General features: G+C 43.7%; 2 protein-coding genes across 10 annotated transcripts in view; one reads left to right on the top strand and one right to left on the bottom strand.

Annotated features, from left to right (window-relative positions):
• NSUN6 (NOP2/Sun RNA methyltransferase 6) overlaps nucleotides 1-20,566 on the top strand; it is a 58,294-nt gene extending 37,728 nt beyond the window's left edge. For all 7 annotated transcript variants that reach the window (XM_037837671.1, XM_037837670.1, XM_037837672.1 and 4 more), the window contains 3 exons: nucleotides 16,912-17,060; nucleotides 18,838-18,963; nucleotides 20,321-20,566. In XM_037837671.1, the coding sequence (XP_037693599.1) occupies nucleotides 16,912-17,060; nucleotides 18,838-18,963; nucleotides 20,321-20,533 (488 nt within the window). In that variant the 3' untranslated portion in view covers nucleotides 20,534-20,566. The remainder of the gene's footprint in view (nucleotides 1-16,911; nucleotides 17,061-18,837; nucleotides 18,964-20,320) is intronic.
• CACNB2 (calcium voltage-gated channel auxiliary subunit beta 2) overlaps nucleotides 16,111-27,608 on the bottom strand; it is a 309,005-nt gene continuing 297,507 nt past the window's right edge. For 2 of the 3 annotated variants that reach the window (XM_037837665.1, XM_037837666.1), the window contains 5 exons: nucleotides 26,218-26,313; nucleotides 24,938-25,123; nucleotides 21,131-24,391; nucleotides 17,249-19,178; nucleotides 16,111-16,516 (listed from right to left, as the gene is read on the bottom strand). In XM_037837665.1, the coding sequence (XP_037693593.1) occupies nucleotides 24,068-24,391; nucleotides 24,938-25,123; nucleotides 26,218-26,313 (606 nt within the window). In that variant the 3' untranslated portion in view covers nucleotides 16,111-16,516; nucleotides 17,249-19,178; nucleotides 21,131-24,067. Of the gene's footprint in view, nucleotides 16,517-17,248; nucleotides 19,179-20,768; nucleotides 24,392-24,937; nucleotides 25,124-26,217; nucleotides 26,314-27,608 lie in introns of those variants that run through there. The other variant, XM_037837664.1, reaches the window with a different exon arrangement.

Genomic DNA, 27,608 nt, shown 5'->3' with positions numbered 1-27,608 from the left:
CCGCCAAATGCAGTCATGTCATCAGCTTAGCCGCAAAGGAAGTTGGAAATGTGGTTCTTTAGCTGTGCCCATTTAAAATCATTACTGTAGAAAAGGAGAATGGAATTGAAAGGCAACTAGCAGTCTGACAAAGTGTTTTTATGATTAAAAGTGGTGATGGTGTTCGTTTACATGTATTTATTTTAATCACTAAGAGTCTTCTTTTCCCTTTTAAAATGAAAGTGTTTGCAAGCCTTGAGGTGAGGCGGGTAGCATGAGGTGCCAGGCAGAAGAACACACTCGATCTGGGACTCGAGACTTGTGCACTGGCAGTCGGCTGTGTGGTCACCTGGACTCCTGCAGTCTGTTCTGCTCACCTCCCACTGTGGAAGCTCTGACCGTCGTTTTTTGATATCCTCCTCAGCTCTGGGTTTTGGCTGGTGCTCTGGTCCTCACCTGGGGCTCTCACCCTGGCGGGCCAAGTAGGTGTCATCCTGAAGGCTTTCCCTTCCACGTCCATGCCTGGGCTTGGCGGGACCCACACATGGCTGTGTTCCGAGGGTGAGTGTCCGGAGAGCCCAGGCAGAAACTGGATCACACTTCATGGCCTCGTCCAGAAGCCGTGGAGTGTCCCTTGGGCTGCTGCCCGGAATAAAGGAGAGGAGCATAGCCCCCGTCTCCCACTGGGAGGAGTGTCAGTTCAGGCAGAAGAAGGGCGTGTGTGATGGAGCAAGTGGCAGCCATCTTTGGAAAATGCAATTTGTTCCACATTGTAAGTTATTTTCTTCTTAGTCATAAATTTTTTAATCTGTATGCATAATAGACTTAGCTGAAGACAGGAACAATCGAGAAGAGTGGCAGTTATATTAAGTTTAGATTTCATTTATTAGAAATAAACATTATCTACAATGTTATATTCTGTTTACAGAGAATATTTATAAAGAACAGTCTGACACTTATCTTTTCCTCAGAAATAAAATATATAGAAAGAAACCAGTTCTCTGGTACATAATGTAAGAGCTCCAACTATCAGTTTTGTTTTGTTTTTTTAACATAAGTTGTGAGTTTACAGAACAATCATGCAGGAAATACAGGATTCCCATATAGCACCCTATTATTAATACCTTGCATTGGTGTGGAACATTTGTTACAACTGATGAAAGCACCTTTTTATAATTGTACTATTAACTATAGTTGATAGTTTAACTTGGGGCTCACTGTGAAGTGCAGTTCCATGGATTTTATTTTCTGTGTTTTATACTAGTACCATATATATAACATAACATTTCCCCTTTTAACCATATTTATATATATTTATATAGCTACATATATTTATATATATTTATATTTATATTTATATGTCTATATATGTTTCAGTGCTGTCAATTATATTCACAATGATGTGCTACCATCACAACCATCCATTACCAAAATGTCCTATGTTCCAAATAGGAAACCTATACATTTTAAGTCTTAACTTACCCTTCCCTATCTCCACTCATCCCCTGGTGCCTATATTCTAGATTCTGACTCTATGAATTTGCTTATTCTAATCATTTAATATAAGTGAAAGCATATAATATTTGTCTTTTTGTGTCTGGCTTATTTCACTCAATGTGATGTCTTTAGTCTCCATGCACGTTGTCCACGTCCATGCCCGGGCTTGGCGGGACCCACACATGGCTGTGTTCCGAGGGTGAGCGTCGGAAAAAAATTCCTTTTTTCAGTTGAATATTTCATTTTGTGTATACCATATTTTGCTTATACATTCATCAATTGGTGGGCACATGAACTGCTTCCATTTTTTGGCAATTGTGAATAATGCCACTATGAACACTGGTGTGCAACTATTTGTACGAGTCCCTGCTTTCAGTTCTTTTGGTCATATATCTAAAAGTGGCATTGCTGGGTCATATGGTAATTCTATACTTAACTTTCTGAGGAACTGCCAAACCACATTCCACAGCAGCTGCACCATTTTACATTCCCACCAGCAATGAATGAGTGTTCCTGTTTCTCCACATCCTCTCCAACACCAGTAATTTTGTTTTTTTGTTTTTTTTTTTAATAGTAGCCATCCTAGTGTGTGTGAAATGGTGTCTCATGGTTTGATTTGCATTTTCCTAATGGCTAATGACGTTGAACATGTTTACATATGCCTTTTAGCCATTTGCAAACTGTATCTTCTTGGGAGAGATATGTATTCAAGTCTTTTGCTCATTTTTAAATTGGGTTGTTTGTCTTTTTTTGTGGTTTAGTTAAAGAATTTCTTTATGTATTCTGGCTTTTAAACCCTTATCTGATATGTGGTTTCCAATTACTTTCTCCCATTGTGTAGGATGTTCTTTTACTTTCACGATATAAAATCCTTTGGGGAACAAAAGTTTTTAATTTTGATGAGGCCTATTTATTTTTTTCTTTTGTTGCTTGTGCTTTGGGTGTAAAGTCTAAAACCACTCCTAAATGCAAGGTCCTGAAGATGCTTCCCTACTCTTTCTTCTAGGAGTTTGATAGTTCTGCCTCTTATATTTAGGTCTTTGATCCATTTTGAGTTGATGTTTGTATATTGGATGAGGGTAGTGGTCTTTTTTTTATTTTGCTAGTGGATATCCAGTTTTCCCAGCACCATCTGTTGAAGAGACTATTCTTTCCCAATTGATTGGTCTTTGTCACCTTATCAAAAATCAGTTGTCCATAAATGTGAGGGTTGATTTTTGAGCTCTTGATTGGTCTTTGTCACCTTATCAAAAATCAGTTGTCCATAAATGTGAGGGTTGATTTCTGAGCTCTCAAATCTATTCCATTTATCTATATGTGTGTCCTTATGCCAGTACCAAGCTGTTTTGATTACTGTGGCTTTGTAATAAGTTTTAAGGTCAGGAATTCTGAGTCCTCCAACTTTATTCTTCTTTTTCAAGATGGCTTTTGTATTCAGAACCACTTACCCTTCCCCATAAATTTCATGATTGGCTTTTCCATTTTTGCAAAGAAGGTTCTTGGAATTTTGATTGTGATTGTGTTGAATTTATAAATTGCTTTGGATAGAACTGACATCTTAACAATATTTAGTATTCCAATCCATGAACATGGAATATCCTTCCATTTCTTTAGGTCGTCTTTGATTTTTTTAGCAATGTTTTGTAGTTTTCCATGTACAAGTCTTTACATCCTTGGTTAAATTTGTTCCTAGATATTTGATTCTTTTAGTTGCTATTGTCAATGGAATATTTTTCTTGATTTCTTCCAAATTTTCATTGCTTGTATATAGGAACACTATTGATTTTGGGGTGTTGCTCTTCTACCCTGTCACTTTGCTGAACTAATTTATTAGTTCCAGGAGCTTTGTTGAGGACTTTTTGGAATTTTCTGTATATAGGATCATGTTATCTGCAAATAGGGAAAGTTTTAATTCTTCCTTTTCAATATGGATACCTTTTATTTCTTTTTCTTGCCTAATTGTTCTGACAAGAACTTCCAGTACAGTGGTGACACTGGGCATGTTTCTCTTGTTCCTTATCTTAGAGGGAAAGCTTTTAGTCTTGCACCATTGAGTATGATGTTAGCTGTTTGTTTTTCCTATTTTCCCTTTATCATGTTGAGAAAATTTCCGTCTGTTTCTACTTTTCTTAGTGTTTTTACCAAGAAGGTGTGCTGGATTTTGTCAGATGCCTTTTCTGCATCAATTGAAATCATCATGTTTTTTTTTTTTTTCCCTTCATTCTTTTGATGTGGTGTATTACATTGATTGATTTTCTTACGTTGCACCACTCTTGCATAGCTGGGATAAATCCCACTTGATCGTGGTGTATAATTATTTTAATATGCTGTTGGATTTGGTTTCCTAGTATTTTGTTAATGATTTTTGTATCTATATTCATAATGAATATTGGTCTGTAATTTTCTTTTCCTGTGGTGTCTTTATTTGGCTTTGGTATGCGGGTGATGTTGGCCTCACAGAATGAATTAGGGAGTGTTCCTTCCTCTTCAGTGTTTTTGGAAGAGTTTGAGCGGGATTGGTGTTAATTCTTCTGGCCCTGGGCTTTTCTTTGTTGGGAGATTTTTGATTACTGATTCAATTTTTTTACTGGTATTCGGTTTGTTGAGATCTTCTATTTCTTCTTTTGTCAATGTAGGTATTTTTTTTTTGCGTGTCTAGGAATTTGTCCATTTCTTCTAGGTTATCTAATTTGTTGGTGTGCAGTTGTTCATAATATCCTCTTATAGCCCCTTTAATTTCTCTGGGGTCAGTGGTAATGTTCCCTTTTTTCATTTCTGATTTTAGTTATTTGTGTCCTCTTTTTTTTTTCTTTGTTATTCTAGCTAATGTTTTATCAACTTTATTGAGTCTTTTCAAAGAACCAACTTTTGGTTGTGTTGATTTTGTTTTTTTATTCTGTATTTCATTTACTCTACTCTAATCTTTATATCCTTCCTTCTGCTCACTTTGGGTATAGTTTGCTCTTCTTTTGCTTGTTCTCTTATTTTTGTGTTTAGGTCTCTGATTTGAAATCTTTCTTCTTTTTTATTGTAATAATTTAGAGCCATAAATTTCTTTCTCAGCACTGCCTTCACTGCATCCCATAAGTTTTGGTATGTTGTATTTTCATTTTCATTCACCTCAAGATATTCCCTAATTTTCTTTGTAATTTCCTCTTTAACCTGTTGGTTGTATATGAGTACGCTGCTTAATTTCAACATATTTGTGAGTTTTCCATTTCTCAATCTGTTATTGATTTCTAGCTTCACTTTGCTTTGGTTAGAGAACATATGTTGCATGATTTTAATATTTTTGAATTTGAGACTTGTTTTGTGACCTAAGATTTGGTCTGTCTTGGAGAATGATCCAGGTGCACTTGAGAAGAATGTATGTTTTGTTGTTGGATGAAGTGTTCTATTATGTCTGTTAGGTCTAGCTGGTTTAGAGTATTGTTCAAGTCTTATTTCTTTATTGATCATCTGTCTAGCAGTTGTATCCATCATTGAAAGTGGTGTATTAAAGTCTCCTATTATTAATGTAGAACCACCAATTTCCCCCTTTAGATGTTTGTAATTGTTAGGACTTCTTGTTGAATTGACCCCTTATGAGAATATAATGATCATCTTTGTCCCTTTTAACACTTTTTTTACTTAAAGTCTATGTTATCTGTAGTTTGTATAGCCTTCCCAGCTCTCTTGTTTACTGCTTTCATGGTATATTTTTTCACTTTCAGCCTACTTATGTCTTTGACCTTACTTATGTCTTTGTCTCTTGCAGACAGCATATAGTTTGGTCATGTTTTTTTATCCAATTCTGCCAGTCGCTGCCTTGTGACTGGAGAGTTTAACCAGTTACATTTAAATTTACTACTGATAATGCCAAATTTTCTTCTGCCATTTTGCTAATCTTTGTCTTATACCTTGTCTCTCCTTCAGTATTTCTGTTAATGCCTACTTTTATTTTTATTTTTTTTTGTGTGTTGTACCATCTAAAATGCCTTCTCATTTCTCCCTGGATATACTTTTTGTCTATTTTCCTTGTGGTTATCTTGGGGTTAAAAAACCATCAGTTCTTGAAAGCAGTTTTTGCTGTTTTGGTGCCAAAGCGAATGTAGTATATCATGTTAGAAATTTTTTGAAAAATTACTCTCATCTTATTTTAAACTATATCAACTTGGATCACTTGTTAAATGGGGGAAACAAGGTAGTTTATCCTCATATATAGTGAATAGTAGAGATTATTTTTAAATGCTCTTTATACTATCTTTAATAATATTCTGATATCATTTATTTTTAAAACTTTATGCATATATATACTTTACATACTATACAGTTCACAGTTGTTTTTAGTATATTCACAGTGTTGTGCAACCATCACCACAATTTAATTTTAGAACATTTGTATCACCCTGAAAAGAAATCCCATACCCCCAGCAGTCAGCTCCCTATTATCCCAAACTCCTGCCATGCAGCCCTGGACAATCATTAATCTAATTTCTGTCTCTTTAGATTTTCTGATGCTGCACATTTCATGTAAAGGGAATTAAAAACTATGTGGTCTTTTGTGATTGGCTTCTTTCACTTAACATAATGTCTTTAAGATTCATCCATGTTATAGAATGTATCAGTATTTCTTTTTTATACCAGATAATATTGCATTGTATGGCTGTAACATGTATTATTTATCCATTCATCAGTTGTTGGATATTTGGGTTGTGTCCAGCTTTTAATATGATGAATAATGTTGCTATGAATGTTCATGTAGAAGTTTTTAGGTAGACGTCTTTCATTTCGTTTGATTATATACCTGGAATGGATTTGCTGGGTCATGTTGTAAGTCTACTTTCAGCCTTTTGAAGAGCTGCCAGACTGTTTTACAAAACAGCTGCACCCTTTTGGATTCCCACCAGTAGTGTGTGTGTGTTCCAGTTTCTTCACACCCTCACTGAACTTGTTATTGGTCTTACTGGTTAGAGCTATCTTTGTGAGTGTGATGAGCTATATCAGTGTGGTTTTGATTTACATTTCCCTGATATCTAATTGTGTTGAGCATCTTGTCATGTACATATGGGGCATATTATATCTTTTCATTGATTCAGAATGTTTGCCCATTTTAAAATGGGTTCTCTTTGTATTTTAGAGTTGTAAGAATTCTTTATCTAGATGCATGTCCGTGATCATAAATACAATTTGCAAATATTTTATCCCATTCTGTGGGTTGTCCTTTTACTTTGTTGCTGGTGTTCTTTGAAGCACAGAAGTTCTAAATTTTGATGAAGTTCAGTTTTTCTATTTTTTCTTTTGTCGCTTGTGCTTATGTCTAGGTCCCTAACATCTTGGTGTAGTGTCCATTTTGAGTTATTTTTGTGTGTGTGTGATTTGACAAAGGGGCCCAACTTCATTCGTTTGCATGTGGATATCTAGTTCACAGCACCATTTGTTGAAAAGTTATTCTTTATTGAATGGTCTTCACATCCTTGCTGAAAGTCAGTTGACCATTAATTTGTAAGAAGTTATGTTTGAACTCTGAATACTATTTCATTGATTCCTGTTTCTGTCTTCATGCCAGTACCACTCCATTTTGATTACTGGAAATTTGTAGTAAAGTTTGTGATCAAGAACTGTGAGTCCTCCAACTTTGTTCCTCTTTTTCAAGATCTTTTGGCCATTCTGGGTCCTTTGCATTCCTATATAATTTTAGGTTCACCTTACCAATTTCTTTAAAAAATGACACTGATATTTTTGTAAGGGTTTGTATTGAATCCTTAGATAAGTTTGGGAGTATTGCCACCTTAACATTACATCTTCCAATCCATAACATGGGGTATTTTTCCATTTATTTAGGTTTCTTTGGTTTAACCATGTTTTCAGACTTTGAGTTCTGAACTTCTTTTGTATAATTTATTCCTGTTGATACTATGGTAAATGGAATTATTTTCTTAATTGCATTTTTGTCTTGTTCATTGCTAGTTTATATAAGTAAAATTGATTTTTGTATATTAATCTTGTATCCAGCAATCTTGCTGAACTCATTTATTAGTTCAAATAGTTTTTTTTTTTTTTTTAGTGAATTCTTCAGCATTTTCTACAGACAAGATCATGTCATCTTCTAATAGAAATAGTTTTACTTCTTCATTTTCTACCTGAGAGCCTTTTACTCATTTTCTTACCTAATTCCCTGGCTAGAATATTTAGTACAGTGTTGAAAAGAAGTTGCAACAGGGGACATCTTTGCCTTGTTCATGATCTTAGGAGGAAAGGATCCAGTCTTTCATCAAGTATGATGTTAACTGTGGGTTTTATGTCAAATGCCATTCCATTGCTATTCCATTGATTCCTGTTTCTGTCTTCATGCCAGTACCACTCCATTTTGATTACTGGAAATTTGTAGCAAAGTTTGTAATCAGGAACTGTGAGTCCTCCAACTTTGTTCCTCTTTTTCAAGATCTTTTGGCCATTCTGGGTCCTTTGCATTCCTATGTAATTTTAGGTCACCCAGTCTCTGTCGTCCCCAATAAATAATGTTTAAAAAACATTTCCTCAACCCAATTTTTCAGGTTGAGGAAATTTTATTCCTAGTTGAAGTACTTTATCATGAAAGGGTGTTGGATTTTGGCATTTACTGTATCTGAATCTGTTGAGATGAACCTGTGGCTTTTGACCTTTATTCTGTTAATTGGTTTTCAGATGTCAAACTAACCTTGCATTCCTGGGATAATTTACCACTTGGTTAGGGCACTTCGTTGGGGCATTTGCTCCTTTTTGTGTTACTGGATTTGGTTTGTTTGTATTTTGTTGACGGTGTTTTTCCATGTATTTTCATAGAAGATATTGGTCTGTAGTTTTCTTTCCTGTTTTGTTTTGTTACCAGGGTAATGCTGGCTTTATAGAATGAGTTGAGAGGTGTTCTCTGCTTTTTATTTTTTTAAATAATTTGTGAAGACTTGGTTTTAATCCTTCTTTAAAGTGTTTGGTAGATTCACCAGTGAAGCTGTCTGTGCCTTTTTTTGTGTGAGAATTTTTTAAATTACCTTTTCAATCTCTTTACTTCTCCGGCTAGAGAGACCACAGTTCCCAGCCCCACTTTATCTTTGGGAATTGTCTGTCTTACAGCTCCCTCATAATTGCTATAGGCTACAGTACAATTCTATACATATTGTTTTATACGGATGCTTTTAAAAGAAGCAAGGAGATGAAATAATGCATTTATACTGACTTTTGTAACTGCATAATTACCTTTACCAGTGTTCTTTGTTTTTTCATGTGGATTCAAATGACTATCTGACATCACTTGGTATTTCTCTTAGCAAGGGTCTCCTAGCAGCAGATTCTTTTAGCAGTGTTTTCTCTGTTTTTCTTATCTGGGAACATCTTGATTTCACCTTCATTTCTGAAAGATAGTTTTGCTGGATATAACCTTCTGGGTTGACAGATTTTTTCTTTCTGAATTTTGAGTATGTCATCCCATTACGTCTGCTCTCTATTCCATCTGGTGAGAAGTCAGTGGTTGATCTTATTGGGGTTCCTTTGCATGTAATGAGCCTTTTTTTTGCTTCTTTTAAAATTTTCTCTGTTTTTATCTTTCAGCATTTTGACTATAATGTGTCTGTGGAACTTTCTGTGTTTGTCCTACTTAGAGTTTGTTGAACTTCTTATATGTGTAGATTAATGGTTTTCAATAAATTGGGCAAGATTATAGCTATTATTTATTTGAACATTTTTTCGGCTCCTTTCTCTCCTCTCTCTGGTAATCCCATTAAGCATATGTCAGTGCACTTAATAGTCCCACATTTCTCTGAGACTTTGTTCATTTCTTGTCATTACTTTTTCTGATTTTCAGACTGCATAATCTCTTTACCCGTGTATCTCCAAGTTTGCTGATTCTTTTTTTCTGCCAGTGCAACTTTACTTTCAAGCCCCTCTTGTTACTTTTTATTTGAGTTACTGTTCTTTTCAAGTCCAGAAGTTCCACTTGGTCCTTTTATTAAATATTTTTTCTCTCTGTATGGACAATCTCTATTTGGTGGGGCATTTCCAAACCTCCCTTTGCTACTTTAAGCATGGTTGCCTTTAATTCTTTCAACATATTTACAGCAGCAGTTTTTTAAAGTCTGTGTGTACCAAGTCTTGACATCTGAGCCCTCTCAAAGGGCATTACTTTTTTTTTTTTAAACATTATTTTATTGTGAAAAATAACATACCAAAAAGTCATAAATTTCACAGTTTTACAAGTGGTTATAGAGCAAATTTCAAAGTATAGTGTGGTTATAGTTCAGCAATTTCAGGTATTTCCTTCTGGCTGTCTAATACACTAGAAACTAAAAGGAAATATCAATATAGTGATTCATAAGTCATAATCATTTGTTAAATCCTAACTTCTCAGTTATACCTCCTCCCTCCCATTTGCTTATTTTCTCAGTCTTCAGGAATATTTAGGCAGAAGGTACTGACTTTTTATTGCCTGCTTTTTTCCTGTAAACGGATCTTTGTGTATGTGATAATTTTTGTTGAAAATTAGACCTTTTAAAGCATGTATTGTAACACCTGTGGACACTAACCCCTGGGGCTTGTCATCACTGTCTGCTTATTACCAGCTTGGGGTGTTGGGTGGCCGCTCTTCCTGGCAGGACCCAGCCTCTGGTGTTGCTCTGGGGGCTGCTTTGGGCTTGGTCACCGTCACTGTCACCGGGATGACCGGCCTTTCTGTCCCGCCCACCCAGCCTCTGGCCTCCGCTCATCGCCAGCTCACTGCGCTGTTTTCAGCAGTGCCCTGCAGTGTAAACTGCACCAAGTCTGAGCAAATAAACTCAGGGCCCTATGCATGGGTAATCTTTGATGTTTGTTCGGACCCTGGGAGGCCCCTTTTAGCCGGCTCTGTCCTTGGTTCTCTCCTGGTTGCTCATCACCCAGTCTCTGTTGTCCCCAAGAGCACCCACAGGCTTGACTCCCCCACGTGCTGCTCCAGGGAAGTCGGCTCCCTGGGGGACAGCACCGGCCACTCTCTGCTTTTGCAGACTGCTTCTTCCCTTGGGCAGACCCTCTGCTGCTGCTCCAGAGCTGGGCCAGGCACAGTACCTGCTTCTCCAGGATGCTGCTCTCTGCACAAGCAGGTGCGGGCCGCGCAGCCACTGGTCTTCTCAGCACGGAACCTGCCAACTGAGCGAGCTGGGGCAGGGTTAGTCGGGGCCCGGCAGACGCCGCCTGCTGCCACTGCGTTCGAGCTTCCACCCTGTACGTGACCTTGCAGTGGCCCTTGCTTGGAAGAGAGTCTCGGCAGCATGGTTTGTGGGGGATGAAAATGTAGGCTGGGAGCTTGGGAGAGAGGGCGCCTGGTGGTCTTCGCTGCAGCACCTGCGGTGGATCTCCTGCCACTCGAGCTGACGTGGGCCGGGGCGAGAGCGCTGTCAGAGGTGCAACATTTTCGTGAGTAAACGGTTCCTCATTTGCTGTATTCCTCTAGGACAAGTTCCAGAGACTTTAAATGGCTTTTGTTTTTTAAAATAATTTTCTCCGGTTGCGGTTGTTTCTTGGGGGAAAGGGCCTGCAATACTCCTCCCACCCCCTTTCCTTGAGTTGTCTTAATCTCATTTTTTTTTTAATTTTATTTTGAAATAAATTCAGATTTATAGGAACAGTTGCAAAAACAATACAAACCCCATACACAGAACTCCAGCATACCCTGACCCCCCTCCCCCGATACCCCGATCCACCAACTTTAACAAGCTGTTACACCACCATTTCTCTTTCCCTCCTTCCCTCCCTCCCTCCCTCCCTGTCTGTCATCCATCATCTATTGCTCTGTCTTCTGAACATATGAGATCTAGCTGCACACATCCTTGAACAAGCAATAATTCACATATACAATTCCCATGAACAAGAACATTCTTTTATGCAATCCCATTAAGTGCAGCTAAGAAGTTCAAGAAATTCAACATTGATACAAAGCTAACATTCTATATTTCCCTTTTTTTTTTTCTTTTTTTCTCTTATGTCTCAACTGTGTCCCTTTGAGCCTCCTGTCCTCCATCCTCAGATCCCATCCAGGATCATCCTTAGCATTCAGTTGTCATCTGTTTAGACTTTTGTTTTGTTTTGTTTTGTTTTCAATTGTGGAAACATATATACAGCCTAAATCTTCCCATTCCACCCCCTCCCTAGCGTTCCATTAGTGGGATTAGTCACATTTAGAATGTTGTAATGCAATCACCTTCCCACCTTCCATTACTAGAAATTTCCCTTCACCTCAAACAGCAACCCTACACTCATTTCTTAACTCCCCATTGCCTCTTCCCCCACTTCTCATAACCCATACTCTACTTTTCATCTCTATGGTCATATTCTCTGATAATTTCTTTGTATTTACTGTGGGGCTTAAATTTAACCTCTCAAATCCATAACAATCTTGTTTTTCTTTGATACCAACTTAACTTCAATAGGACACATAAACTATGTTCCTATACTCCTCCATTCCCCTACCTTTATATAGTTCTTGTCCAAAATTACATATTTTACATTGAGTCGAAAACCACTGATTTGTCATTAGAGTTTGTGTATTTTATATCATGTAGGAAGTAAATAGTGGAGTTAGAAATCAAAAATTATTGACTTCTGTTTGTATTCCATTGTGGTCAGAGAATGTGCTTTAAATATATTCAAATTTTTTTTTTTTTTTTTTTAATTTATTGAGGCTTGTTTTATGTCCCAGCATATGGTCAATTCTGGAAAAAGATCCATGTTCACTAGAGAAAAATGTGTGTCCTGGTGATTTGGGATGTAAGGTTCTATATATGTCTGTTAAAATTCTCTGTATCTGTCTCCTTTTTTTGTTTCTCTGTTGGTTGGGCTCCCTTTAGTATCTGAAATAGGGCAGGTCTTTTATTGGCAAAATCTCTCAGTATTTGTTTGTGAAAAATTTAAGCTCTCCCTCAAATTTGAAGGAGAGTTGTGCTGGATAAAATATTCTTGGTTGGAAATTTTCCTCTCTCAGAATTTTAAATATGTCATGCCACTGCCTTCTTGTCTCCATGGTAGCCGCTGAGTAGTCACTACTTAGTCTTATGTTGTTTCCTTTGTATGTGGTGAATTGCTTTTCTCTTGCTGCTTTCAGAACTTGCTCCTTCTCTTCAGTATTTGACAGTCTGGATCAGAATATGTCTTGGAGTGGGTTTATTTGGATTTGTTCTATTTGGAGTTTGCTGGGCATTTATGCTTTGTGTATTTATATTGTGTAGAAGGTTTGGGAAGTTTTCCCCAACAATTTCTTTGAATACTCTTTCTAGACCTTTACCCTTCTCTTCCCCTTCTGGGACACCAATGAGTCTTAAATTTGGACGTTTGATTTTATCTGTCATATCCCTGAGATCATTTCGATTTTTTCAATTTTTTTCTCCATTCTTTCTTTTGTTCTTTTTCTGTTCTGTGGTCCTCTAGTAAACTGAGTCGTTGTTCAACTTCCTCTAATCTTGTATTATGAGTATCCAGAGTCTTTTTAATTTGGCCAACAGTTTATTTTATTTCCATGAGATCTTTTTTTTTTTTTTATTTACTCTTGCAATTTCTTCTTTATGTTCTTCTAGGGTCTTCTTTATGTCCTTTATATCCTGTGCCATGCTCTCGTTCTTTGATTGTAGTCCTTTGATTAATTGCACCAAGTACTGTGTCTCTTCTGATATTTTGATTTGGGTGTTTGGGATTGGGTTCTCCATATCATCTGGTTTTATCATATGCTTTAAGATTTTCTGTTGTTTTTGGCCTGTTGGCATTTGCTTTGCTTGATAGGGTTCTTTCAAGTTGTAAAAAATACCAGTCTAATTTTTCAGAACTACAACTTGGTGGAGTACACTTTCTCCAACTAACCAGCAGATGGTGTCTGTGAGTCACCTATTCCCCTCAAGTCAGTTCTCCCCAACTTTGTCTTTGTGGTGTGTGGGGAAATGATTCTTGTGGGGTTCAATTGGTGCACTAAGTTTAGGTGTGTTGTTGGTGCTGTCCGCCCTGAATGTGGGGTGTGTGTCTGGGTGGTTAGGGAGGCAGGGCAGCTTTAATATTCAAAGCTCCCAGGTGTTCCCGGAGATTCAAGGCTGTTGCAGGAGTCTAAGCCTTCATTTCAGTTTTGCCCCAGATTTCTCTGCTGCTGACCCACAAGTCCCCGGCATTGACGTAGTGTCCCTGGGTTTTCCGAGCGGGCCCCCCTTCTCACCTGTGATCTTCCCCCTCTGCTGGGGGAAGGCTGTGCTACGTCAAAAGTGTATGCCGTCTCTCAAGGGAAGCCGCAGGCCGCTGGGCCGTGCAGGGGCGCTCCCAGCCTGATGCAAAGATGGCTGAATGGGGCATCTCAGAACCCCCCCCCCCTTTCAGACAGCTCCGCCTTCCCAGCTCCGGGACAACTAGCTGTGTGTGCACCCAAGGCCACTGTCCACGGTCGATATTGTGGTGTGTGCGTGGTGCCGTGGGATACACTCCCCATCACACTGGGTTTCCTGGCACGACTCTGGGCTGTGGGTACAGCCCCGGGCAGGAGTGTCTCCAGTCCGCCGGGGAGCCGGCTGCAAGCAGTGCGGTTTCTTTCTCCTTTTGGCTCTCCCCTCTGCTCCCTGGCCCTGAGGGAATTAGCAGCAGTCTGTCCTCCATGCCAGGCATGGAGAGGTTGGCACAGCCTGCTCCTGCTGTGCTTCGCTGCGCGGTTCTCACCGTCGTAACTGCAGCCGCTCCTGGGTTTTTTTTTTATTTTTTAAAAGAACTAGTCCGTCTCCAAATGCCAACCCCTGGTTTCCCCATGCTGCACTGCGGCCGTGGGACTTTCAGACGGCTTACTCACTCGTTTCAGAACACAGATGCCCGGTTTCACCAAGTGCACGGTCCCTGTGGTTTTAGCAGACCTTGTCCAGCTGGTGCATCACTGAAACTGGTGTTCTGGGTCACTTTCTGGTTTTTATGTAGTATTTTTCACGGAGATATTTTTTATGTCCTGTCTCACCTAGCCGCTATCTTAGATTCTCAATCTCATTCATTTTTAACTTAAAATTGCTCCTCCATTATACATCACCCAGTAATGATGTGGTTTTAGAAGTCCCTGTGTAGTTGCAAAATTATGTATTATTGTGGAAAAGGTTTGAGTTAAAAGACATTGCGATACGTTTGCACCACAGAATCCTCAGATGCCTTTCTAGTTTTGAATGAGAGAAATTTCACTTGGACCAGGTAGGGGATCATTTGGAGATCTAAGACAGGTCTGAAATGTTTTCAGAAATTTCTTAATTTAACTTCTCTGAGTCATCCTGTGCTTGCAAGAAATGGCGTGTGCAGAGCTGAGGCCTTGCTGCCCTCATGGGGCTGCCACGTACCAGGGTGCCTGGCTGCACCCCATTCACCCACACAGACTGTGTGACGCGTTTCTGGCTTGCACACTTCCTGGCCTTTGAGGAACTTTCAGTGCCTGGCAGGAGGTGAGACTTGCACACCAGTGGCTGTGTTGTACGAGCCGTCCCACAGGTATTCAGTGCTCTGGGAATTCATGGGGGGCAATTACTTCCCATAGGGACAACACAGACAGACTTCAGAGAGGAGGCAACGTTTCTTGGGCCTTAAAAGCCTTTGGACAAATGGCAGTGAGGATTGACAGTGGAGCGTTCACGCATGTTTGGGGACAGAGGCCCTGTTTTGCTGGAACGCTGCTGTGTAGGGGAGTACCGAGAACCGGGGCTGGAGGAGTGTGTGGGGCCACGCTGTGGAGATTCTCATCCTCATATAAGCAGTGGAACCTGTTTAGTTTTTGGTTTCATTTTCTCGGGAATGGAGAAGTTGTTGAGCAGTGTTTTAGGGGCGTTCACCTGGCCACAGGATCAAAAAGAATTCTGTAGGGTAGTTCAACAGAGAAGACTGAGACTAAATTATCCACCTAGTATAAATTGATACTAAGTTCATACTATACAGAGACAATTTAGCTTAAATAAGCAGCGTAAGGAATCAAACAGACATCAGAGAATTGAGGAAGCCAAAGGGGATCACCAAGGCAGCCAGGAGGGTCCCAGGAGGGGGCAGCCGCAAGGAATTAGTGCTCGGGGGAGAGGCTCCCAGGTGTGGGGTATTGCCCCCACTGCCCCCATGCTGCTGGACTGGGGGCACCCTGGGGGACAGTGGAGCCTGCTGCCGCCCACCTGGGGAGCTGTGACGGAACAGCCACCACAGGAGGGAGGGACTCCTGTCCCCTCACTGTCCCCTGCCAGGCTTCATAGCAAGGAGCTCAGAGGAGAGCTGCAGTTTGCAGACATCCTGCCCCCTCTGCACAGGTCCAAGTGTGCACAAGAATTTAGTGCGTGATGATAAAAGTAGCATTTCAAACCCGGAGGCAAGAGTACATTAGTCAGTATGTAGCGCAGAGAAAAAATTTTTTGGAGAGAGCAGTGAAAGGACTATACACAAAAATAAGTTCAATACGGACTAAAGTGGTTAGTGTCAAGAGTAATGAACATAACTGGAAGCAGATATAGATGAATATTTACCTGATTTCAGAATGGGGGATATTTTAAAGTATGAAAGCAAAGGTAGAACTCAACAAGGAACGTTACATTTAATACTCAGATCTGTATATTAAAAAAACCTAAGGCAGATGACAAACCGTGGGTAATATTTGTAAAATATTTAATAGAGGAAAGATTAACATCCATAAAAAGCCTTTCCAATCAATAAGAAAAAACAACAGTAGAATTAAGGGAAAGACAAAAAACATGACCATATAAAGAAAAAATACATGAGGATTTTCAGAAAACAAGTACTCTCATAATAATGAAGTGTACACTGGTAAAGTCTCTCTAGAGAATTCTATCAGAATTCTATCACAAACCATAGATTACTTGTGTAATTTGAAAGGATATTCCTTCTGAGACAGCAAGGAGGAAGGAGGTCGGTGCCGGAGAGGAGGCAGGCGGGCTGGCAGGCACTCGTGCCGAGGCCGAGGCGCTGTGGCTGTGGGACTGCAGGACGCCACCCCGCTGGAGTCCAGGCGGTCGGCAGCTGCTTCAGACAGTTTGGTTTTGTGACTCTCCGGGGATGCTACGTGGCTCTGAAGTTGGAGTGGAGAAAATTACTCAAATGAGCAAAAAGGAAGTATGGTGGAGACGGAACCTGAGCTGGGGGACCAGTGTGCTTGGCTGTGCCCCCCAGGCTCCCCTCCCAGGGCCGTCTGGGGCAGGAGTTGTAGGGGAAGGGGCCACTCCTGGAGTACCTGGGTTTGGGAACAAGGTCACATTTGATCAGGCCTTGGTTTGCACGAAACTATCACAGCCTCCTTTAAATCAGAACCAGACCCGTTCTAACAGCTGCCTGAGTGAAGGGAGAAGCTGGTTTTATTTTCTATTTCAGGTTATGATTTTAAATTTCCCTATACAGCTTCTCGCTCAAGATTTTCTATTTTAGACTGGTAGGACAGATGGCAAACGTGTATCATTCTCTTTCCAGGGGAGCCTCCCTTCCTCCCCGAGTCTTTTGACCGGGTGCTCCTCGATGCCCCCTGCAGCGGGATGGGGCAGAGGCCCAGCCTGGCCTGTGCCTGGACCCTGAAGGAGGTGGTGTCATACCAGCCCCTGCAGCGGAAGCTCCTGGCCGCGGTAAGCAGCAGCTGTCTGTGGGGGGTGGTGGCCCGCACGGGCTTGGGGTGTCACAGGAACTAGGAACGAGGAGACCTAGTTCCCAGGGCAGGGAGCGTTCCGGTAGCATGGACCGACGCATTAGGGGATCGAGGCAGTAATGGTGAATGAATTTCAAACACTGCTCTATCTTTAAAACAAAAACTCACCAGGTTGCCAGTAGTTACTAATGGATGGGAAGAATCGGGGATTCACAGGGTCATTCTCTTTCTTCCTGGGTCATCTCAGAGGCCAGTGGCAATGCCGGAGAACTTGGAAGTCTTGCAGCTCTAACTGGTCTCCGGGGTGTTTTAGGGAAGGCCCAGACAGAACAACTGAGGGCTTCTCTCAGCCTGGTAAACACGAGTCGGAGGATGTCGGAGCAGAGCCGGTGTCTGGTGGGGGATGAGTTCGTTGTCTGCACTCAGCCTCATCATAAATGCGTGGCTGCGGCAGCCGAGGACTGGGGTTGCCTTTCAGTGCCTTTCCAGCTGCCCTTCTTGGCGTCTCCGTTCATACACAAAGCCAGCGCCTACAGCGAGCTATTTAAATTTCCTCAAGAGCAGCAGAAAAAAGTAGTTTTACTCACAGCTGAAACCTACTTTGATTTGAGGGTAAAATTAGAGTACTGTTTGAAGAGTATTGGTTTTTTGTTCTTTTTAAATCATAGCAAAGGAAAAATATAAAAAGGCGACCAGGGGTAGATGCATTGATCTCAGTGAAACGAATGGCTTGTGTGAGACAGGGTGGGCACAGGCAGACAGATGGACAGACAGACAGTGTGTGAGGGTGTAGACTTGAGAAGTCCCCTAGCAGAGGAATGGGGAGTAGGGGACTCTCCCCCCACAGAAGGTCCACGTCACAGCTGCCACAAGGATTTAATGAAAAGATGCACCAGGTTGAAGGCCACGGCTGGTCTGCAGTGACAGAGCCTGAATTCTGATCAGCACACACTGGTTAAGAAAGCGGAAGTATATGTATTGTATTTTGGGGCATGTGAAAGATCAACTCTTGTTATCCAGGATAGTTTCATTTTTGCATAATAATTCCTTTCTGATTCATTGATTGCTCTGACCAGAATTTGCTGAGCAGCTCCTGTCTGCCAGGCACTGGTCTGGGAGCTGCCCATGCGGTATGGAAGAAACAGCCTCTGCCCATCTGGGTGGGGTTTCTGTTCTTGTTGGGGAGGAAAGTCAACAAGTCATGCAGGGTGGAAGGGGCTGGGGGACTGGGGCTGAACGGGGTCCCCTGAGGAGGAGCAGGCAGTGCCGAGGGCAGGGGCACAGTCCATGGGCTCTCTGGCTGCTGCACTGAGGACAGATGTGGAGGGAAGGAAGGAAGCAGGAGACCGTTGTGGTGATCCTGGGGAGTGGGGAGAGCGGCCAAACGCTGGGTGTTTTCTGGAGGCTCAACCATGGGATGGGAAGACTACTGGTGCACAGGAGGTCTGGGAGGAAGATAGTTCAGCTTTGGACATGTCAGATTTGAAATGCCTTTTTGACAGTTCACTGCCCTCTCAACGTTCCTACTTTCTGTGTGGTCCTTTGTGTGTTTTCAGCTTAAGCGCCATCTGAAGCCATGAAACTGGGTGATGGCCTCGGACATCTCGGTCCCTGTGGGCTGTGACGGCTCCTGGGGTGTAGGCTGGGTGCTGAGGATGGCTCTGACTCGCTCTCACTAGAGAAGGAGCCCGCAGCAGGCAGAGCCTTTCCTTCTCCCCCCACGCCGGGCTGCCCCGTGATGCCCCTCTCTTCTGCAGGCGGCTCAGCTGCTGAGGCCGGGGGGTGTGCTGGTCTACAGCACCTGCACGGTGACGCTGGCAGAGAATGAGGAGCAGGTGGCCTGGGCCCTGGAGGCATTCCCTCACCTGCAGCTGCAGCCCCAGGTAAGAGCAGCATCCGTGTCCCTGGGACTGGCGAGAGCAGAGGGTGGCGTGTGTGGGGACATGTCCCGTGACAGCCGAGGCCACGCCCCAGGACCATGCCGACTATCATGTGCGCTCCCTGCTCCGTCCGGTTCCCACGCCGCAACAGGCACTTGTGCGTCTGCTGCACTCGTCCCACTTGCAGCAGCTGGCCATGGTGCTCAGAGCTCGGCTTCCTGCAAGGGAAGACACGGACCAGTGTTTCCACAGCACCGCAGACCCCCAGCAGGCAGCCACGGGCGGGAAGTGAGTCAGGATCACCAGGCTTTAGGGCTTGTTGGAGAGACCGCGAAGCATCTAAAAGGATTTCTCATGCTTTACCTAGCATTGCTGACTTTATGTGTATTAATGTTGCACTTATGATTAGATTTTTAGCCCATGATGTTTGAGATTAAGTGTAAATCTGTAGGAATACTTACGTTCCTTCACATCTGTTGAACATCTAACTTTCTTGCATACAATTCTAGTAGGTAATTTGAATACATAAATAAAAAGCAATACAGAAGTCGTTTCTAAACCCAGAAATCCACCTTGCAGATGAGCAAACTTCAGGACTCATTTGGAATTAAACACACCCCGCAGTCTCAGTAGATACTGTAAAGAGAGAAAATGCCTTTTTCCTATGGAATAATAAACTGTTTTCTTAGGTGTATGTCTGAGAATATCTTAATTGATGCAAACATTTGCTTGTGAAATGATGACTTAAGTTAGGATCATGGCTCTTGTACGGTATTGGTTTGGAAGTTTCTCTCAATTCCTGTGATTCTGTATTCCTGTAAATAATTGATGCAGCCTTAATTTACATACCTTAGTATTTATCCTTCTAATGAATAAAAAACCAACAACTCTTCTCATCCAGTTGGCCCACTGGAGAAGATGTTCAAGGAATCCTGTCAGAGCTTTGAGGAGTCTGATAGATAAAATTGGACTTTATCTAACGCTGTTATTGATAATGTTCCATTTACTGAGTGCCCATCTGCTATTTAAGCCTCAGAACAGAATTTACAGATAAGGAAACTGTTAAGTTACTTGCTTGAGGCCACACACTAAAAGGTGGCAGGGCTGCAGCCTGACGCTCACGCCCGCTGTAGTGCAGCCGTACCAGGTGGGCGTGTGGAACCTCAGGGGGCCTACACTGCTGCTTTCTCACTTTAAAACTGGGAAAAGGAATGTGCACACCACAGAAATAAAGTGGCATTCTTCTGGTTTGGGAGGCTGGTTAAGATGCAGCCTCGTTTGTCTTTTGAATGAAATCATACCCGGGCACACTCACTAATTCCAGGGACCTTCAGCTGCATCTGTTCGTCTTCTCCGATAGGAACCACGGATCGGAGGCGCAGGCATGGCGGGAGCTGGCCTCTCCCCAGAACAGCTGCAGCAGCTGCAGCGCTTTGAGCCATCCGCCGCACCCCTCCAGAGCATCGACCTGGACTCTCTCCACGGGGCCCGGGAAGAGGACATGATTGCGCTGGCAAACAGGGACTGCATAGGCTTTTTTATTGCAAAATTTGTAAAATGCAAAAGCGCATAGAAGAATCCTCAGAAATTAAAATTCCAAACATTGGCTGTGTGGGTTCTGTTTTGTTTTTTAAACCACAGTGTTGTCAGGCCCCCCCTGACTGATGCACCTGGTTGCTAAGGAAACAAACAGGAAAGGCTGTCAGTGTTTCACCAGGATCAAAACACAGAGAGGAAGTATCGAGGAGGCGATGAGATTTTGTCTTGGGTTTTAATTTGTAAAAAAAAAAAAAAAAAAGTATGTCCCCTTTAATGTTAAAAATTGGAATGAAATTAGCAATAATGAATTTGGTAAAAAGTAATTGTTTTTTCCCGAGTTCCTAAGAATTCAGGGTATGGGAAGTCTAACATTTGCCAGATGCCAAGAACTGAGGTAAGTATTTGACTTGAGTCTTCTGCGACCTCTTCTAAATCAGTCTGCCCTCACTGGGAGGGATTAATAAATTATCTTTTACCATATTTAGTGTTAACACCAATGTTTCTCTGAAACAGAAAGCATTTAAATTCAACAATGAAAACATTTTACTTCAACACTCTATCACATTTTAATTTAAATGATGAAGTACAAACGGTTAAAAATTAAGAATTTTGCAGACCCAGCATCTGTTACCTGTTTCTGGCAATGAGACTCTTGGAGTGCCGGTGAGATCAGAGCATCCAAGAACAGCAGTGTTGCTTCACGGGGCCAAGGCACCAGGACATGGATTTGTTCTGCCATCAAGATGGATCCTCACTTTAAAGGTGAGGGGAAGAGACAAGGCAAGACCTGAACAGGGAAGTGGTGCACCTGCAGTCCAGGTGGGCGGCGGCCCCTCTGCACCTGCCTGGCGCTGTCACCCCGTTGTTCATGACACAGTGGAAGGTTGCAGGAGGACGGGAGGGAGGCAGGGCTAACTTCCTAGGTGAGTCCTGGAAGTTTGTGAACGGAAAGGCATATAAATTGGGTCTGGAGAAAGAAGGCGTCCCTGGGTGGAGAGGATTCCAGGGAGAAGAGAGACTGTGTAGATGTGGAGCCCCGAGAAACAGTGAGGGCTGGGGTTTCTGTGCAAGAAGAGATGGCGAGAAAACCATCTAAAAGCCTAACCGGAAACCAGCCCCAGGGCCCTGTGGACCTGCTCTTCCTCCCATGGGGATCCAGGAGCGTAGTTTCAACGTCCTTGTTCCCAGGAAGGTGCTACACGCCTAGTGAGTGTCGCTGACCATGACACATCCTCGAAGGGTCACTCCAAAAATGGAATTAATGCTATGAATATTGCCATGCAGAAGCCAGCTCTGTATTTTCAAATATCTTATAGGAAGATATAGGAAGATACAACCAGGTTGTAGGACAGCTCAGGGTAGCTGACAGCGTTTAACAGAACACATGCCCCTATCCCAGGTATAGGGTGATGAAGACACCCTACATTTAGCAGCACCGTCTGTCATGCTGACTTAGAGGGGCACAGCCAAACACTGGAATGGAGGTGACAGAGAACACAACTGTTAGGTATGTTTCCACATTTCCAGCAGCTCCTAGGTTGAGTACAAAAATGATCCTACAGTTGAGTAGGTTAAAATTAGGCCTCTGCTACATGAAAAGACTACTCTTACATTCCACAAGTCGGTCAACAGCCCATTGTGTTGGGACTTGTGTCTTTTACCAGTGCAGTACACGGCTCACACACAGGCCCACTGAACCGTTTTCATGTGTGGCTGCTCTCGTGTCAAATCCTGCAATAGAGTTTTTGAGGGATACTCTGGGACTAACATGCTCCTTAGTGAAGTTAGAAAACAACATCCAGGCACATTATCCAAAAGATGAACCCGTTAGCATTTCTCTTTGAGAGGAATATAAATACTGGTTAATACTTCAAGAATTTAACTATCCCAAGACCATTAAGTGGGATAAAACAGCATAGTGGAAAGGATGGGGCCGTGATCCTTAACATCTCAGACAGTGGCATGTTTATGAGAAATGTTTTATAGAGCAGTTTTAGTTAGAATTTGGTTTCCCAATGATGTCAAAGTTGTGTCAAAAACTAATATATCTTCTATGAAAACAGTACAGCGCTAATTAACAAACTGATTCAGAGGGAAGACTTTCATAAATTAGTTGATAAAACTATCTTAATACAGTTTAAAAATACTTTTGATGTTTCTTGGGTAGGAGAATAAGGAGTTAAAATGTAAACTAGTTTTACTTAAAAAGGTCCAAAAATATTTGGTAAGAACCTGGAATAATCAAGGAAGCAAAACAAAAAAAGAGTTATTGTTACAATTTTGTTAAGACAACGCACAGATCCGAAGTTAGGCATTGTTCCTGGAGAGCGTCAAGCGCAGGGCCGGCACTCCTCGGTCCGTCTACCTGCCCACAGCCTCGGATGTGCTCAGAGACGGGCCTGGTGGGCCCCGCAGCAGCGTCTCCCCGGCACAGCCCCGGTGCCAGCACGTCCTTCCTCTCAGTCACCCCTTTGCCCCGATCACCTCTGAAAAGCAGAAACTTTGGTCCTAAGCAGCGCGTGTAGTTCTGGCAGACAGTGACATTGTCGGAGTGGGGTGGGGTGGGATGAGGGTGCTGAGAGAGGGACTTGGGAGAAGTCATAAAAATTTATTTTCCCACAAAATAATTCCACCAGCTATGTAAACTTCTCTCACTAAAACAAATACTCCAACACACAAGGATTGCACGTTTCCAGTGAAACACTCACAGTAAAGGTTGTTGCATTTTTACTCTTGGAGCAAAAACAAGGAGTCAGTACGCAAAGGCTTCCCAAGCCGCCTCCGGCAGCAAACGACCCCTTCTCTAACGCTCAGCAGGTCATGGGGGCCACGTAGGGCACACCCAGCCTCCGGCCCCTCAGCACACTCACTCCACCCTGCACACTCATGCACACACGCACGGTCCCCCTCACGGGCCCAGGCTGTGACCAGCCCCCACCAGCCTCGATCGCTGTGAGGGGTACGGATTAGAACAGCTTCTGGAGTTTTGTTCTATTTGCCGTCATTTACGGTCGCAATGATCAGCGTTCAGGGATGTATGACATGGAGAAATCGCGCCTCTTCAAGCCAAGCAGTCACACGCATTACAGCACAGACTTCCTGCTGCAGTGGGGAGAGTGGACGACATTGTTACAAATTTCCTGAATGTGGACGTTTTTAGTCCCTGTAATTCCTAAAGCAAATATGCTGACTTGGCATTAAGACTCTAAAATAGTGTGATCAAACATATATATATATATATTATATATAATTATAAGAAGGTGTTTACAGAAATAACATTTACAAACTGTCTCTACAGTACACAGTACTAGTACATAGAAAATAGATTCTAACTTTATGATCCCCTTTCTGTAAGGCAAGACTGAATCTGTCCCCAAATTTAGTCAGCCAGAGGTACAACCAAGAACCAGTGGTCCATGAACGAACGCGCAGCGGGCACTGCACGTCCCAACTCCGGAGCACACGGAGTCCCACTTGCTCTGTGCCGCCTCGGCTCGCGGATCCCGGGGCCGCAGCCGCCCTGTGACACTCACGGGGTGCGTTTCCAGCCCGGCGGGGCCGCGGGGCGTCAGGGGCGCGCGGGCACCTCCCGGGTCCAGTCCTCGGCGCGCCGCCTGCCCGCCGCCTCCCCGTCCTTGGACCTGCGGCGCCCGCGCGCCCTGGCGCCCTCGCCGTGCTCCCCGCGGCCCTGCTCCCGGGACGGCCGGTGCCGCGGCTCCCGGTGCCTGTGCTCACCGCCCCCGGGGGGCTCCCGGCCCTCCTGGGTCTCCGAGTCGAAGGTGTCCTGCCGAGAGAGGCCGCGGCCGGGCCCGGCGCGGGGCGCGTGGTGCTGGGCCGAGCCCTTCCCGTCCGCGCCGGTGCACCGCTCCGTCCTGGGATCGCCCGGAAAGCCCTGGCGGGAGAGGCGGGCGGCGGGTGGGCGCGGGCCCCGGGGACCTTGGGGACCTTGGCCCGTCCCCCGGCCCCGCGCACCCACGCCGCCTCAGGCTGCACTTCGGGTACAGGTGTGCGGGCCTAGCGCCTGCAGGTGGGAGGCGGAGACGGCCTTCCGGGCTCTCCTGGCCCCGGGATGCCCACAGCGGGGGAGCGCTCCCCCACCCAGGCCTGGCTACACGGGGAGAGCAGAGCGCCTTAGCGCGCGGGCATCGGCTTAGGAGGAGTAAGAAAAACCAGGCACAGACTAGCCAAGGTCTCAAGGGCACTGGTGAGACAGCCACTGCCCGGGACCCCCAGTGGCAGGCGCGCTTACTGGATACGCCCGAGGCCGCGTACCCGCGGGGCCCAGCCAGGGCCTGCGCCCGGGAGCCTGGCTCTGGGGTCTGGAGTTCTCGGTGTGGGGGCTCCGGGCAGAACCTGCGCTCAGCGCTTCCCGCAGTGCGCGCCGCCCCGACGGGCCGCGTCCGGGAGCAGGGCAGGCCGGGGGCAGCGGGCCCCTTACCTGGGAGCGGGAGGCCGGGGCGGGGCTCCTGGGCAGGCCAGAAGGGGCTAAAGTCCGGCTACGGAGGGGGTTGGAGAGGGCGCTGCTGGCAGGGTGGGTGGCCTTCCAGTAGGCCTCCAGGTAGTCGGCCAGGTGCTCGCAGGCGTCCTCCAGCTGGTTCTCGTCCAGGATCACATCAAACAGCTCCTGCAGAGCAAGCATTTCAGAGGGCACCGGGGTCTGCCGTTACTGCCCGGGGGTGGGGGGGGAGCGGGTGGGCAGGGAGGGGGTGAGGGGCGCGTGGCCCTGCTCTGCCCTTCTCTAGGCTGACCACCCCGTTTAATCAGACTGAGTGTCTGCACCTCAGACAATCGCCGGGAGCACTGCTTGCTTATCCCGTACAACGAGCCCAGTGAACACGTAGTAATAGCACCTGTGGGCACGACAGGAAGGACAGGCTGTCTATCAACAACGAAAAAGGGACTGACCCTACGGTAGAAAAGATGTAAAAAGGAACTTAAGACTGAAAACCTTAACAGTACAAAGAGAGACCTCTTCTGGACACGGAGACTGAAAAGCTTGATTTTGGAAACTGATGAGGGAAGATTACTGGGACGTGAATTTGGCACGGTCTAAACATCACAATAATTCATTAGGGAAGAAAAGTTACTTTAAAAGAAGATTTTAACCAAATGTTTATCATACATTTTAATACTCCAAGCAACCAAAAATATGGATATAAGCATGTTCTTAAGGATTCTGAAATCTTCACTTAGAAAAAAAAAAAACCACCACCACCACCACGACCTAGAAGAAACATGGTACGTGATGGAGTAACGTAGGGATGTGTTCAGACTTCAGAATCCGGGTGTCTTACTTGTTTTCACAGGGCCTCAAATCAATTTCCCAGTTATTGCGAACAGGCAACTTGCTCCCCATGATTAGCAGTGAGTAAGCAACTCCCAGTAGAGCCATCTTAGAAACTGATCTTGTTTCCGATAAGATACCAGTTAGCCACTGGGTATTGAAGTGAAGTCAACACAGAGTGAGCACGGGGCTGTCAGCCAGGTCATTTTCCGGACTCACGTGCTCCAGGCCTAAGTGATCGGGGCAGAAAGCAGGACAGTTCCCTTCTCTGGACTTATGTGATGCTATAATCATAAGATGATACTGGAATTATGACATCACTAAGTGGCCAGGCTTTGCCCCATGAGAAATGTTGAACCATCAGGTCTTTTTTTAAAGTACAGCACCAGATCTGCTGTCTCCAACCCAATGATCTCCACATAGCCACAACTTACTGGAGGACACTGGGCCAGTTTATCAGCTGCCACCATCTGGACGTTGAGGTGTTTAGCTTGCGATTTCCCTCGAGATTTTATTAACCTTTGTAAAACCTGTAAAAGATTGGGGTTGTCAGGGAGGAGGCCCTGCACTCAGGTAAAGCATGAGGCAGGAGCCCACTCCGTCGCTGGGGCCGTTTTACACCCAGCACACAGGACTTGCAGCGACTGAGCTCTCACATCCAGCAGATAAGATGACTGAAATCCTGTTACTATAAATCTCAGTTGCAAGCTTCATGGAAGAGACTAGCATGGAGCTGCTTCTGAGTCTTACCTTTTTTCCTAAACCAGAAGTTCTCAAAGTCTTTTTGTCTCAGGACCCCTTTACACTTTTAAAAATTGAGAATTCCAAAACACTTTTTATGGAGTTATATCTACCAATGTGTATGTACCCTATTAGCAATTAAAATGGAGAAAAATTTTAAAACTTTTTTATTCCTCTAAAAAATAACAAAACCATTGCATGCTAACTATTATAAAAATGGCTATATTTTCACAAATCTCTTTGACGTCTGACTTCATAGAGGGCAGCTGTATTTGCTTCTGCAAGCATTCTGCTTTTCAGTACATTGTTTTGGTTGAAGACATGAAGAAAATCTGGCCTCCTACAGACATGTAATTGAGAAAAGTAATTGTGGATGTTTTTTTTTGCTACCAAAGCAGATCTGAACCAGTGGTAGTTTCTTAAAGGCTAGTTGCCATGTGGAATCTGAAATAAACTTTCTTACTCTCTTACATTAAATTGGTCTTCCTTGCACTTTGGATGGATCTTTTTCCATGCATGATTTGCAGCATCATTCACTGACCATCTGGAAAACACTAGCTCACTTGTCAAGGAAATATGTCAAATACTCAAGTCTGAAAAACCAGCCTGTCAATTGTTCTTTCAAATAAAAAGGATGCTCCATGGAAAACTGGCTAGTTCAGTTCCCAGCTCAAATAAGCACTGGGTGCTTGTCCCCAGGACAGCTGATTTGGTACAGCGGGAACACTTCACAGGTATGTTCTACAAGGACTTGTACTTAAGGATAGAAATGTAAAAACAATCATTTTTACTGCTTCCTCAGGATGTTCTTAGGCGAAACTGTCTGTTTTCTCTGACTATGAGTACACAGTGGGGAAGATCGTGTAACTGCTAGTACAGCCCAGTTCTGCTATCTTGATTCACAAGATGCCAGCCATTTCACCCACCAGTGCAAATTCAAAACAGTGAAAAAGGTGAGTAACATCTTGGTCTTAGTATGGAAGTGGTCTTGGCCTTGTGGACCCTCTGAAAGTATCTTGGGAGCCCCAAGAGATCCATGGATGATACTTTCAGACTCATTTTTCTAAGCCATGGAACAAATAAT

Source organism: Choloepus didactylus, chromosome 5 (genome assembly GCF_015220235.1).
Source record: "Choloepus didactylus isolate mChoDid1 chromosome 5, mChoDid1.pri, whole genome shotgun sequence".
NCBI lineage: Eukaryota > Metazoa > Chordata > Mammalia > Pilosa > Megalonychidae > Choloepus > Choloepus didactylus.
Note: the sequence above shows the minus strand (reverse complement) of the source record. Positions and strands in the feature narration are given on the sequence as shown.